General features: G+C 31.2%; 1 protein-coding gene across 3 annotated transcripts; it reads right to left on the bottom strand.

The window, feature by feature from the left end:
* Positions 1–2,446: 2,446 nt before the first annotated feature.
* LOC114418884 (NAC domain-containing protein 75-like) lies at positions 2,447–8,451 on the bottom strand. Of its 3 annotated transcripts, none has more exons than XM_028384426.1 (7): positions 8,253–8,451; positions 7,422–7,676; positions 6,910–7,087; positions 5,900–6,483; positions 4,617–4,898; positions 3,897–3,980; positions 2,447–3,159 (listed from the first exon to the last, which is right to left on the bottom strand). In XM_028384426.1, the coding sequence occupies exons 2-7, from the start codon at positions 7,548–7,550 to the stop codon at positions 3,073–3,075; spliced, it is 1,344 nt and encodes a 447-aa protein (XP_028240227.1). In that variant the 5' UTR covers positions 7,551–7,676; positions 8,253–8,451; the 3' UTR covers positions 2,447–3,072. The 3 variants fall into 3 exon arrangements, with proteins under 3 accessions (XP_028240227.1, XP_028240226.1, XP_028240225.1); XM_028384425.1 differs by lacking the exon at positions 8,253–8,451 and adding an exon at positions 8,124–8,246; XM_028384424.1 differs by lacking the exon at positions 8,253–8,451 and adding an exon at positions 7,830–8,114.
* Positions 8,452–14,471: the final 6,020 nt, after the last annotated feature.

The raw sequence follows: 14,471 nt of genomic DNA, 5'->3' as shown, positions 1-14,471 counted from the left end.
GGTTCTTATTTTTTTTAGGAACTGCTCCTAGATCATGGGATTCTTCAAAACTCACCTATGCAATCAATCTTATCCATCAATACGTGAACTCATCTTCAATTTAAATCCCACTTGCATCTATCTTTGAGACTTTTAGCTCAATTTTTTAATTTTCAAATTAAGTGGCTGAATTAACAAGTAATTCCTTTTATGATTTCAGCTTGATTCATTCGACTAACTAATTCTTTATTTATATATATATAATAAGCAATAATTGGAGGGAAATGATCGAAGCTGTGAAATCAAATTAAAACCCCAAACTGGTAGGGTCTTGAAAATGGAAGCAGGCCCAAGGCTGGGCCCATGTGGAAGAATCCAAAAAAGTTGGATAAGAGCCATGTTGTTATATTCCTCTTTGCACAACCACCATTCCACCTGCAAGTTCTTTATGGGACCAAATCTCTGGCACACCAAGAAAACTAACCATAACACTAACTGCTATTAATTACCATTCTCTCCATATATCCTCCCCTCAAAAGCATCCAAAATCTTCCATAAAGTGAAAGAAACTGAATATCACCTTTTTAGGCCTCCTTTAAATTTTAAATTGCATGTGGAAAGAGACACTTCATCTTGCTAATTTCATGTCACCAACCCACCATCTCTCTTTTCTTTCTATTCTTGTTTAATTTATTTATATTATTAGAACATGCACACAAATCTAATTGCTTAATCCTATGCACACAAGATTCTCTTACACATTATACTCTAGCTAGTGTACTTAATAAATTAATGAGATGCATGTATATATGACTATTTATTATAAATGGTTGTCTTTCTTTTTCTCAATACATATCTCTTTCACACACACGAACCCCAATGCTTAGCGAAGGTAGGAGTTCTGGGATGATACGTAGTAATTTAAAAAGAGCACAGAAATAAAAGCATTTAAAAAGTTTATTCTTGTCTTCTTATATATTCCCTCTTTATTCCCTTCAGAAATTACAATGAAGTTGCCCCCTCTTCATCTTGATTTTAGCTTTATCATGCATGTCCCATGAAAGAAAAGATAGCATTAACATGCACGTTACTCTCTCTCTCTCTCAGATGAGATTAGTTCATCTTTTCTCTGTAACACTGCAGGAAAAGATCGAATCTAACGCAGAATAAAGTAATAAAGAGGTGTCTGTCTCCTAGTATCACTCTCTTTCTAAAAAATTAAATGAGAAATCAAATAAAGAATCTCACCGAATAAACGCAACGTAGCCTTGTATTGTTATATTCAAAATTAAACTAAAAAATATTTCAATAATAAATTTGAACTTCGGTTCCCTCGTCTCTAAAACACACAAATATATTTGTCCATAGATTCCTTTAGAATGAAGTAATTAAAGTGAAACTTCCAAAATCATTTTAAATTAGAAGTGAATAGTTTTACACACACATACACGTATACATATTTCATGTACATATATATTACATATATAACGTTACAGTTCAAAGAAGAGATCGTTGGTCAGTTTAAGGGGACCCGCATCAAAATCAAAAAGATCTTCTTGAACTTCATCTCCTAAAGTAAGTTTTCTTTCTACTGGGAAGACATCAGCACCAGTAAAGCTTCGAGGGAGATTTAGTGCAGCTTACTGTACGTAGCCGTGGTGTGAAAAAAATTATATATGGTAATGGATGTGCATGAGATCAGATAAATGCAGAATACAGACTAAATTAATTGGTTAATTCTATTTGAGTTAGATAAGATAATTTATGTGTCATTAAAACTCTACTTCTAAGTTTATAGTATCTAATGTAGTTAAACTACAGACAATTAGTTCAGTTAGAACAACATTTTGCCTTAGATGATTCACATGTTCCGTCATTCCTCTTAATTCAACAGTAATATTTTCTTGCTTGCCTTTTTATAATACTTTAAGCATATACATTTAAAATAACATGTTTTTAATATATACAACCATTAACTTAACAAAATATACGATAATTCCATATTTTATTAGGATATATATATATATAATATATAAAAAAAAAAAAAAAAAAATATATATATATATATATATATATATATATTAAATCTCGAGTAAAGTGGATTTAAACATCTTGAGACATTCAATTAATCAGTTGTTGCTTTTTTCCTATCCTCTCCCCCATTATACTAGATTTTATCCATTTTCATTACGTATATATAATTTTGTAACAGTCACTTCTGATTTAATGTAAAGTGGAGTAGTTTAACTGATCAGGCCACGAGAGTAACTTAACCTGTGTTCTTGCACCGCCTGAGGTTCCACGTAAAGTTTTCGGTAATGTACATTTTTAAAAGAGAAAGCGAAAGCTACATGGTTCCCCTCTAGCTAAACCTTTCAAAAATGTGAATAGAAGTAGAAAGTGAAGCGCAATGACAAACTCTTTTGGACATTTCATTTTTCTATATGAATATAATTATATATAAATATAAAGAACAATTAATATTTTAGTGTAACAACAAAGTGATGAATAACTACAGCACAAGTAACAAGGTGGTTTGCAGTTTTGCACAAACTCATTGGTATATTTCTGGTATAAAAAAAACAAGAAAAGTAAAATTATGCAAACATTTCAAAACAATAAAATAATAAGAATTATAGGAGGGATATGGTATAGTAATTAATCAAAATAGTGGTGATTTTCATGCAGTAGGATACATTTACTTTGGGTCTTTGGTTCTCCCTCTCCATGTGTCAAAAGTGACAGCAGCCTTTCTTGGGTTTTTCTTTTCTTTTCTTTTCTTTCTCTTTGATTTACATTCTTCTACTCTTTGTTCTTTCTTTCCAGCTTGTCCCATTGCAGCACACTGTTATAGTTTCAGTGAGAGTCACCAAAGTTTTATAAATTGGCCTCCACAGATAGGAAAAGAAGAAAAAAGAGAGCAAACTATGGATATTATTTCTTGGTCATTTTGTTGAAAGGAAACTTGAGGGAGGCTTCAAGCATTAATGATGATGATGACTATGATGCTGCCTATATGGTTTTTGTTTTTTTCTCTACAGTTCTCTCTCTCTCTCTCCTTTACTTTTTTGTTGTTGTTGGGTTCACCCTCTTCTACCCATGATGATCCGGGTTGTCAGGGTCTGGCCAATAAGAATACTTCAACCATTCAGCTTCTTGTGGATTTGTGATGGACGACTCCTGTAAGGGAATCGAATATTAATGAAAATTAATATTAGGATTAGGGTTTCTATAATATATTATAATCATAATCTTAAGAAACAAAGAGAAATTATTACTATCTTATGATTCCAACTAATCTTCACATCAAAATATATAGTTGAGTGTTAGTATTTGATTATTTTCTAACAAAATGAAATATTAAATTACATATCATATAGAGATTGACTGGAACTATAATTAAGGAAAATGAAAATTAACTGGCTCATCAAGTAGATGCCTTTCCACCTCGATCATGGTCAAAAGTGTCAAACGTCAATGGGCGTTTTGCCTAACACGCCCGTAATGAAAAAATAAAACAAAATAAAGTTGTTTTCACTTTTCCCAACCTTAGTTAGCTTGTTTATGAGAATAAGAAAAAAAGAAAGATAAAACTATTGAATATTATTAGGACTTAGGAGTAGTTTAATGGGAAGAAAAAATGGTGTTTGTAGAAGTTTCTATCTCTTGTACAATTCAAAAATGAAGGTATTTTTCCTTTAAACTTCCTTGCGGCATCGACCGATGACCCACATTTTGTACTATTTTTTTTCTCCCTCTATGCAATGGAAGAAAAACGTAGCCTCAAAAAATATAAAAGCAAACAAAAAAAATGTTTTCATTTCTTTTTCATTCCTTGCCCTCTTTTTTCTTTTCTCTAGGCATTATGACACACAAAGTTCATATAATTCCGAGTCAAAAAGTTGTTTCTTTCTTACCTCTTTGATTTCAGTTGAAGTGCAACCCATGATTAGTTCCTCCAAACCAGACGCAGACCTTCCTCCAAGCTTATGATGTTGTTGCTGCCAAGTGGACAAATACCATATATGCATTTCCAAGGTCAACAATCAAATTCAAAACACACATAATCTTAATCATCGTGTTCAACAATATTCAAAAAGTGAATAGACAGTTTCATGCTTGTGATTTATCAAGCACTCACAAAAGCTTGCCTAGCTATTGAGTCTGACTCATGCACAATACCATGCAGACTCACACTCCTTTGGATTTTCACATGCCAAGTGACTCACCTTTTATTATTATTAGTCAAATAAGGAGATATATATTTTTTTAACCCTCCCATACTATTAACCTTTTAGGAGCATACACAAAATTTATTTGTGCTTATGAAAGCTATTTAATTATAACCTTTTTTTAGAGAAATTAGAGCCTCCTTATAATTTTTTTAAAATAAAATTAACTCAAAAACTTTTTGTAATAAGTTCATTTTTAACTTTTTTTTTTACGGTCAAGCTCATGATATAAATTCTTATGCAATTAAAACCTTTAGTCAATGTACTCTTAACTATTTTTCTATTATGACTACTATTTGGGTACTAGCTATAGTAGTTCTCGATTATGAAAATTAAAAAGGAGGAAATTTAATTATAATCATATATATAACCATGTTTAAGAAGTGGGATTTGAGTGGTGATTACCTGGAAGTTTTCGTTTTGGAGCATTATTCTAGAGACATGGTAAGAGTTGTTGTCATCGAGAATGATGGAAGTGTGGTGGAGGGGAGGGGGAGAGATAATGGTAGAGATGGGATGTGATGGCCTACTGATATGAAAAGCTGAATTTGAAATTTGATGATGATGAGCATGTTGTTGTTGTTGATGATGAGCTACATGTTGTGCTCGCTGCCGTTCATGCACTTCTTCACATGAACCTGATGCTTGCACTACTTCTCTTGCTGTGGAAGCCTCTCCTATTCCAACCTGCATTCTCCACCATCATATTCAACTGTTAAACTGTGTTACACTTATATATCATCCTAAAAATAATAAAAAAGAATAAATAATTCATAAATTGATATTGAAAATTTATTTTTATATTGTTATTTAATCACAAATTAATATATATATAATAAATTTATTATTTTTTAGAATAATTATCTTAAAAGTTAATTATAATAAGAATGATTTGTGGTTAGCTAATAGAAATTACATTAATTAAGAAAATATTATATTAAATATCACCCAATTTTCTAAACTAGCTAGATACCTAGTCAACTATTAACCTCATCTTTTTCTCTTTTTTTTTCTCGGTCTGAGTGTAGCTATTTTAGCTTTAACTTTGCTGCCTTTGTTCTATCATCAACTCGTGTGGGTGTTACCTTTCAGCGTTAGGTAAACAAGCACTGGTTGGTTGAAACTGATTTATAATTAAGTCATGCCCGTACAATATTTTCATGCGGTGTGTGCAAGCAATATGGTGTTATATCAGCAGCTACCTTAACCATTTCCATGTCCTAATTTCACTTTTTGGTGCAAAAGCAAACTCGATCTAATTTTACCAAAAGAATGTTCAAATACAGTGAATTGCGTGTTTCCTTATGGTCAGCTATATAAGTGAAACATCACGCTCAATTCATTGATTTGAAAAAAAAGGTGTCTAATTAAAATCATAACTATGCAAGCGTCCAATCAAATGTGATATCTATATACAAGGGAGCACTTTAATTTGAATGATATCATGATTTTAAATATTTGTTTGTAATTGTACTTAGGGCCATAACATCAAGGTATTTTTTACTTTTCGCAACCACACTATGACTACAATAGTGACTGTATCAATTCCATTTTTTTTACAATTACTCTCAATATAAAGGTGTTCTAGTTCACCACGCGATCATAATTTAAAACCATGAATGATATATATATGCATGATATATATATATATATATATGATTGTATATGTGTCTGCAGTGTATATATACCTCATCAAAGGTTTTCCTGAAAGGGATGAAGCTAAAGTGATCAGGTTTTAGCTGTTGAATATCCAAAGGATGATGAGTAGTGAAACCTGTCATTGGAGGGACACCAACAACAGCAGACATCTCATCTCTGTGAGTAACAATTTCCTTAGAAGAACAGCTTCCGCTTCCACTGTCCCTTCTACCAGTACTGTTGTTGTTAGGTTCTCCACTTCCTTCACCAGTTGTTGCACTTCTATCTGACCAGTTGCACTGCCTTGGTTGTGTCTGGTAGAATATCTTTGACACCACTAGCTCTCCTTCTTTCTCTTCCTCGTGCTGCCCCAAATGGTATTGGTGCATCACCCAGTTGGTTTTCTCGGGCTTTCTGTTCTTTCCAAAGTTGGTGTAGAGGACTAGAATTTTCTTGCAACCCTTTTGTTTTCCATTCACCATCACTGGCCTGGTCTTACCAGTCTTGTGCCACCGGGTTTCTCCACCTTGCAAGTCACATTCGTTTTGAATCTTTCTCCTCTTTCTTGTCCCAGTTGTGTAAGCTTTTGAAGGTCTATGGAAGAAGTGCTTGCTCAACCCATCTCTTGTTACTCCTGTTAATTAGATGCATATATGAATCACACACCCAAAATCAAACTTAGGTCGACTTTGGTGAACTGAAAAATAAAACCCTTTTTCATATTATATTAAGTACAGTGGAATTATAAGATTAATTTAATGATAAAAAAAAAGATGGTGGATTTAATTTTTACCGCTAACAAAAAATTAATAATTAATAACTAATATTAATTAATAAAAAAATAAGTTTCCTGAACCAGTTAAAAGAAAGAGGCCCCCTCTCTCTATATATAGTAAAACCTAACTGGGACTTAACAAATAGTATGGAACTTTGAATAAGATAGTTAGAAACAACACTAATTAACACTGCATGTTAGAGAATAATGAGAGTTAGAAATTAACGGGAGGTGAATTAAATTTATTTTTTTCTAGTATATTTTCACACTGTGTATAGCTCACACCTGGAAGCTTCTCTGGATGGGTATAACAAATTCCATCTTCTCCTTCAATAGTGGGAATGAACTCATCTATCAAAGGGTGTGATTTCATGTTCTTTGCCTCCACTTTGGCTTCAAGATGTTCTGTTAGTTCTTGGTCTGTGGGATCAAACTTCACTCCTGCGGGCAAGCCTAGCCAGTCCTGCAGTCTCCATTGAAAATTCAAGTGAAAAACCAAAATTAAAGCTAAAGACAGAGAGATAAGAGGAACAAGAAGAATAATACAATGGAAAAAGATAACAAAGAGGGTGAAGCAGATGCCTTTAATTAACAAAGAATTATGCTCAAACTTTAGCAATAGCAATAGCATAAAATTAAAAAGGGAAATTAAACCCCATCAAATGAATTACACAAGCTAGAGTCCAATAACAAAACTCCCTATACTTTTTTTTTTGTGTGTATGACATGATTCTTGTTCATATTGTCAAAGGCTTTTGAGTGAAGGAAAGAATATTATTGAGATATTTTTTCCGTACCGGCTTCCCTTCAAACTTGTGTCCGCAACCGGGGCACTGCTTGGATCCACACAACTGATGCTCTTCAAGCTTGGCATCTATGAGATCAGAACTGCTTACAGAACTCAAGTTGCTGATCTTACTCATCATCGTGACGTGTGCGTGTGCGTGTTCGTGTGCTATTTCTCTTGATGAAACCAGATGCCTTCAAATACTATTGCAACTCCCTTTTTATGGAACAGTCCCCAACTGAGCATGTCCGAGGTTGTTTGATCTCTATATCACAGGAAAATCCAAGAGCCGATTGAGATCCATCAAAACATAATAAAACTCTCCAAAATGATCAACAAAGGAACTTGGATAGATGAAGAAGACCAGAATAACAATAACAATATGGCTAATAAGTATCAAGAAATTAAATATATATACTTGATCGAGCAGATGCTGATCCGGTTGAGGAAACTAGACAGCAACATCAGATGTGAACAAAGAGAAAAAAAAAAATCTTGAATATAGACAAAAAATAATGATGGAAAATATTAACTTGCTAGCAATATACGCGACTGTTAAAGAGAGGAAAATCAGTCCTAAAGAAAGAAAAAAAAATCTGCAGAACCAAGATGAGAATATGCAGGAAAACAAGGAAAATATTCGGAAAGGATAAGATGAAGAAGAGTAGAAGAAGGAAAGAGGAAACAGTTACAATAGGATTGAGCTATAAACCTGCTTTAACCATGGAAAACACCAGAATTTCCTATCTAGCTTGCTACTTTAACTGAAGGCAGTGAGAAAAAAAATAATAATAATAAAGGAAAAGGTGGCTAGCAGCTGCTTCAAACACACATATAGTACCTTTAAGTTTTTGCTAATTTAAGAAGTGCATGTATGTAGGCGGTTTATGAGAGATAGAGAGGAAAAAAGAGAAGCAAAGAAACAGGATAGAAAGAAAGAAAACCCGGTTTATTTTTTTTTTCTGACTAAAGCTCAAATTCCAGCCTCTCTCTCTTCTCATCTATCCTACTAGTATTACACCTTTCTTTCAACCTTGACTACAAAAGCAAAAGGCAAAAAACGGCCACATAGCTGTTACTAATCAAGGATCTTGTACCAACCCAACAATTTGTGTCTTATTTTATATTATATATATAATATGACTTGGAAAAAAATATATATCTCCCAAAGAAACACGAAACCATACAGTTATGGAAATAGAATTAGCTAGGAGAAAACTTAATAGTTAATTAGGTGTTACTGTTTCTTGTATTGTTCCCCATTCAAAATTAGTTTTTTTAATAATCTACAAAATCTTTTATTACATGAATTATTTAGATGGAATTCCAATTTTGATAAAAAAATAATAATAATAATAATACAAACAACACTTATAGTAAGTTTTGTCCTGAATTAAGCATTCATATATAATACATTTATTGGTTTCTATCACCAGTTAACTACAGTTTATCTTCCATCAAAAGTGAGCAGGAAAAACAAATAGAATATTAAATGTAAATACTTACTTCTTAATACGTGTCACGAAGTTTGGACTTTGAGTAATAACGACGACATGAGGCTGCAGAATTACGGTCTCATTATTTAAGCATAACAGATTAATGTGAGACATATAATAATAAAGCCGAGATTTTTAGGGAGAGAAATTAAAGAAAGACAGAGTGAGACACCCAGATGGAAATAAGGGAAAAAGGGATAATAGAAACTCACATGGGCTTTGAGCTGGAGTGCTGATCATGATGCTTTTGCCATGAATATTTTGCACACACAAGAGTGAGAGAGAGAGAGAGATGAGTGGGCAGTATTAGGGGGTTGCTTGATAAGCAAGACAAAGCTGTGTGTACTTGATGGACCACCACCTCTTCTCCTAATTACTAGAATTTATGTTAAATCATATTCTTTTAATATATATATATATATATATATATATATATATATATATATATATATATATATATAACTTGGACCAGAAGCAGAAAATACAGTTTAGAGCTGCAGGTAATAATCTTAAGGAAAATGTTTGATGAACAGTGATTGTATTATTTGACACCTAATGAGAGAAAAGAAAAAGAGAAAAAAATATAAGTTAGATGAGGTTGATGATATATGATAAAACCATAAACTTAAAAAAAATGAAAGTTATTAATAAAATATTTATGTATCACTACTAAACATAACTTTTAATTTGTATATACTAATACTTTAGAGAATTTTTACACGATCAATTAATTAAAAATTATATTAAATAATTTTTAAAATAATTATCATAAAAGATTAACAAAATTATCATATATTACAATTTTTTATTAGTTAATATTGTAAAAATACTTTACATTATTAATACATTTACGGATTTACCATTTATTCATGAAAATAATGGACATCAATAATTCTTGGGATAGTGCTATTATTTTCCCCTTTTTTCTAATAGATTTATAATTTACTGGTGCAGGGGAAAAAAGTAATGTGCGGTTAATAATTGTTGGGATGGTGGTATTATTTTTCACTCTCTTTTATTTTGTCATCTACTTTAATTTGGCCTTGTGTTATTTCTATTCCGAGCTTATATAAAGTGTTGAATATTGATCACTGGGACACAAATTATGTATTTTCACATATATAAGAAGTAAGAAGTAGACCCACACCACTTTGTGGGTCCAGCATGGAAATCTTATGCCCCCATAAAGTATCTTAATCAGATGATGGCTAGGTTTCACGTTTATAACAGCATTCTTTGGAGCAGTCAAGAGAAAAATGATGGAGGGTCCCTAATGATGTTTGCAGTATAGATAGATGGCCATGATTGCCTCTTTGTCTGCTGTCTTTTCCTTTTTTCTGTTTTTCTCTTTCTCTTTGCAAATTGAGAGCTTTGCTTTTATTTCATGGAGCTCATGAGAATTGAATGAGAAGGGGAAGCAGAATTTTTGCCTAAATATCATAGACAGACACAGACCTAAGGAATATATCCTATCTTAAGGGTATATAGAGAAATTTGAACCAAGCAGAGGACCCCAAAAAAATTCAACTTTTTTTTTCAGATTCAAAGATTAGAAATATTCCTCAATTCAATAGGTTAAAGACAACAAAACCTTACAATATTGAGTCAATTATTTGGATTTGAGAAAAAATCAACTTGTACAGCATCACATCATTTCACATTTCTCATTTTGACCAATAATATTTAAGGTGGAAAAAAAAGAGTAAGAGAATCAAATTAATTTGATTATCCATTTAAGTTGACCTTGGACGAACCAACCCAAGGAGCCCACACTCTAACACATTTCCATCTTCCCACACACAACCTTATTTGTTTCCTTTGCATAAACCATACATAAATATTCCACTGTTTAATAATATTTGTTCACCAATAAACTGGGGTTGGTGACACAGTTCCGAGCAACATCCCTTCTTATAGTAATGATAATTATAGTAGAAAAAGAAGGGTTTAATTTTATACACAAAAAATATTCCAAAATGCTCTCTTTTCTGCACAATTCATCTTTAAGAATATTTCTTAAGGTAGTACACTAGTACAATTCTTGATACGGTGTTTATGTATATTCTAGAGTGCTAAGGAAGGTTTAGTTGTGAACACATAGAAGTTTTAGCATTCTTTCATCAACCGGGATATTTTATGCTATCCCTTATAGATTGCTGGTTTACATAACTAATCCAATTATAAAATTGCAATTATTATTCCCATGACCAATGGTTTTAGAGAAATGGTTATTAACATCAATAATTAATATAAAAGGGAGACAAAGGTATCATGAGGCTTCTCATTAAATAAGTACAGAGTAATTAATTAGGAGGTAATTAAGAATAAGAAAAACATTAATTGCAGACAGCAGCAGGGTATACCAATTGGGGACAGATTCATCCCATAGGCCACACAAGAAACTTTTCCCATCTTTGAGGAATAACAAAACAGAGTTTTAGTTCCAGCTAGGACCTTCTTCATGACGTCAAGGTAGGATTTCAATGAACTCTCAATTTTCTGATTAATTTGTCAAGTAGTTTTCTGTTTTTTCGATCACCAAAGTGTAAGTATTATTAAAAAAAAAAGTAGGATATATATCTATTTGCTTTCAAGAGGCAGAGGACAAGTACTTCTCTAACTTTTGTTTACTGTTGGACAATTTATACCAAAGAAACCACATTATCTCTCATTATATATATATATATATATATATATATATATATATATATATATATATATCCAGACTTATTCAATAAAAATTAATTTAACCCATTTTTTAAGTATATTATATTATGTTTTTCAAAATAAAATATTTATTTTATAAAAATAAAGCTCAATATTTATCTATATTCTTATACTCAGTAGAATCCAAGACCACCGTTTAAATTTTAATATTTTAACATATACATTGCACAAAATAAATGTTTAAAGTATGTTCTTTATTGGAACAATTTAAAAAAATTGTTTGAATATATAAATGATGTTTTGGATTTAGAAGGTTATTTTTAATTACTATTAATTTCTTTTGAAAAATGATTGGAATTTAATTTAAAGATAAAGATGATTAAAGAGGGTAGATTAATTTAAAGGGCTTGATAGTTAAGAAAATCAAGTACAAAAAATAAATATAAAAGGATAATAGTTTTATATAGTTGAGAGATATTATCTAGGTAATTGTGGGTGTAACATGAAATGTTTAATCAAAATAGAGAAGAGAAAAAATATTAAGTCCAGTCAAAAAAAGAAAAACAAATATTAAGAATGCCTAATTGAGAAAATGAGACACGGTCTCTAAATTTATATTCTAATATTATATAAAAGTAAATACTTTTATACACCATGATTTTATTTTCTTAAAAATAAAAGACTTAAATATATTTTTAATATTTTAAATTTGAAACACTTATAATTTTAGTCTCGTGATTAACAGTATGTTCTTTTTAGTGGTACAAATTCACTTTGAGATTAAAAACAATATTTCACAAATTTTGAGCCACTAAAAAGAACAGATTTTAGTCTCTTTCTAATTTTTTTAAAAATTTGAAGGACTAAAATATATTATTTTAAAATATAAATAGGCTACGCACATGTTGACCATGGACAAGAGATTTCGATTTCTGAGAGGATGGCCCATAATTTGACCCAATTATCTTTTTTTCTGACTTGGGCCTTAAATGAAACATTGCTTGTGAGGTGGAATTCCCTAGTGGGTGAAAGGTACTGAGAACTTCACGGAGCAAAAGTCCACCAACATCATACTAAGCACTCAATTAGTATATTATCTTTGCATTTCTCGACATAAGTCCACAAATGTGTTTCCATGAAGTATTCATTTTCTAATTAAGACATGACTTATATATATATATATAATATTCCTTTTCATTTTATTATTTAATTTTTTGTTATTTTACTGTCTAAAATTTTCAGACTTTTATTTTTTTATTTATTGTTAGTTTAAGTATCATAAGTAATTAGCATCTCACATAATCACATAACAGAATATGTGAAAATTCTTTGATTTGTTACATTACCGCTTAACAAATTGAGATTAACGATAAATATTAAAAATAAAAATTTAAAAATATCAAATAATGAAAAAAGGCAATAAATTAAAGAAAAAAAATATTACATGTATAAAAATATATTTAAGCCTGAAAGATATTCAACATTCGGATGAGAACTATCTTGCGTGGAAAGGAAAGAACATTTGGTAAGATAAATGTACAAGTAGGTATGACCACTGATTATTCATACAAGAAACATTTGATATTTATTAGTTTATATATATTGACATTTGTTTCCTTCTATCTTACTCGTCAACATATTGTTTTGACCAACTGGAGCAAGGCTACATACATTCTTGACTCAAGCGAATCAACATTGCCATTTTGTAGGAATTTAGTGAATGTTTGGACAATCGTTTTCAACATACTTTTGAATGTTGAAAGTACTTTTGAAAAAAATACTCTTTGTATACTTTTAAATATATCCTTAGAAGATGTGTACATCTGAAACTAAGCTCATAATTCGAAGCACACTTCAACATGTGATTCTTCATTCTTAGTTTTAGCTAAATTTTGGGTACAAGTTTTTAACTAACATTCGTAATCTCCATAAACATTTAATGAAGAATAATATGTGACTCGTATAGACGAAGTAAAATATGAAGTTACAAATCAATCGATTATCAAATGGTTTCAGGAAATGGGATCGATCCAAAAAGAATTCAGAAGGTGTGAGTTCAGTGTAACATCAGAACATGAATGTCAGAATGTGAAAGCCCATGAATTCTTTACCCAAAAATAGTCAGACTCAGATGTATATGATTGGTGCCTGAGCATAATCACCAATTAATTGACTACATGAATATTTAGAATTTTGATTTAATTTTACACCACTTGATATTATGTAGTGCCTCCACTGCTGAACATGAAGTGGAGAGATCACTACCAAGAAAATAGGTAACAATGAGGGAGAATTCTTGCAGGAGAAGGAAACACTGTCTCCTCAAATTCTCCTCATGTTTTTCCTTAAGACGTAGAAGACATATTTTAAGAAGTCAAAGACACTATATATTGTAGTCTTTTCAACCATTAAACAAATGCTAGCAACTTTAGGATGGTATGGTGAACAAATAATCATGTTCTTTAAGTATGTGATAAGAGATTAACTCAAACTTCTGCTTCTAAAGCTCAATCAATGCTAACAATTTTAATTTTCTAAAATATCTGGCAAATATTTTCACTGTCATATATGTGTAATGTGTCCTTAAATTCACTTTGCAGAACCGATTTGCTACACTACCCCAAAGAGAAGGGAATGGCAAAGAAGAAAAGAAAAACAAATTCAGTAAAAAAAAAAAAGCAAGAAGAAACATCCTCTAGTAGTTTATCCAGAAACATAAAAAGATCAGTGAAGTAATGGATTATTAATTATTAACCTCAATGATAATGAAGGATTTAAAATGTCATGCATAATATAATCCATAACTATCACCATGTGTCGAAACCTGCCTTCTCATATCTTTTGAAACAATTCCATATCAGAAAACACATTGAGTTCAATAGGGAGCACGGTTCATT

The sequence above is a fragment of the Glycine soja genome, chromosome 7 (assembly GCF_004193775.1).
Source record: "Glycine soja cultivar W05 chromosome 7, ASM419377v2, whole genome shotgun sequence".
Classification (NCBI taxonomy): domain Eukaryota; kingdom Viridiplantae; phylum Streptophyta; class Magnoliopsida; order Fabales; family Fabaceae; genus Glycine; species Glycine soja.
Note: the sequence above shows the minus strand (reverse complement) of the source record. Positions and strands in the feature narration are given on the sequence as shown.

Excerpts from the sequence above, each read along its gene's own strand:
- LOC114418884 (XM_028384426.1), bottom strand. The coding sequence starts at position 7,550 with ATGATGAGTAAGATCAGCAACTTGAGTTCTGTAAGCAGTTCTGATCTC. Across the intron at positions 7,088-7,421 it reads ACAAGTTTGAAGGGAAGCCG|GACTGGCTAGGCTTGCCCGC; the intron begins GTACGGAAAAAA and ends TGGAGACTGCAG. Across the intron at positions 6,484-6,909 it reads CCATCCAGAGAAGCTTCCAG|GAGTAACAAGAGATGGGTTG; the intron begins GTGTGAGCTATA and ends TCTAATTAACAG.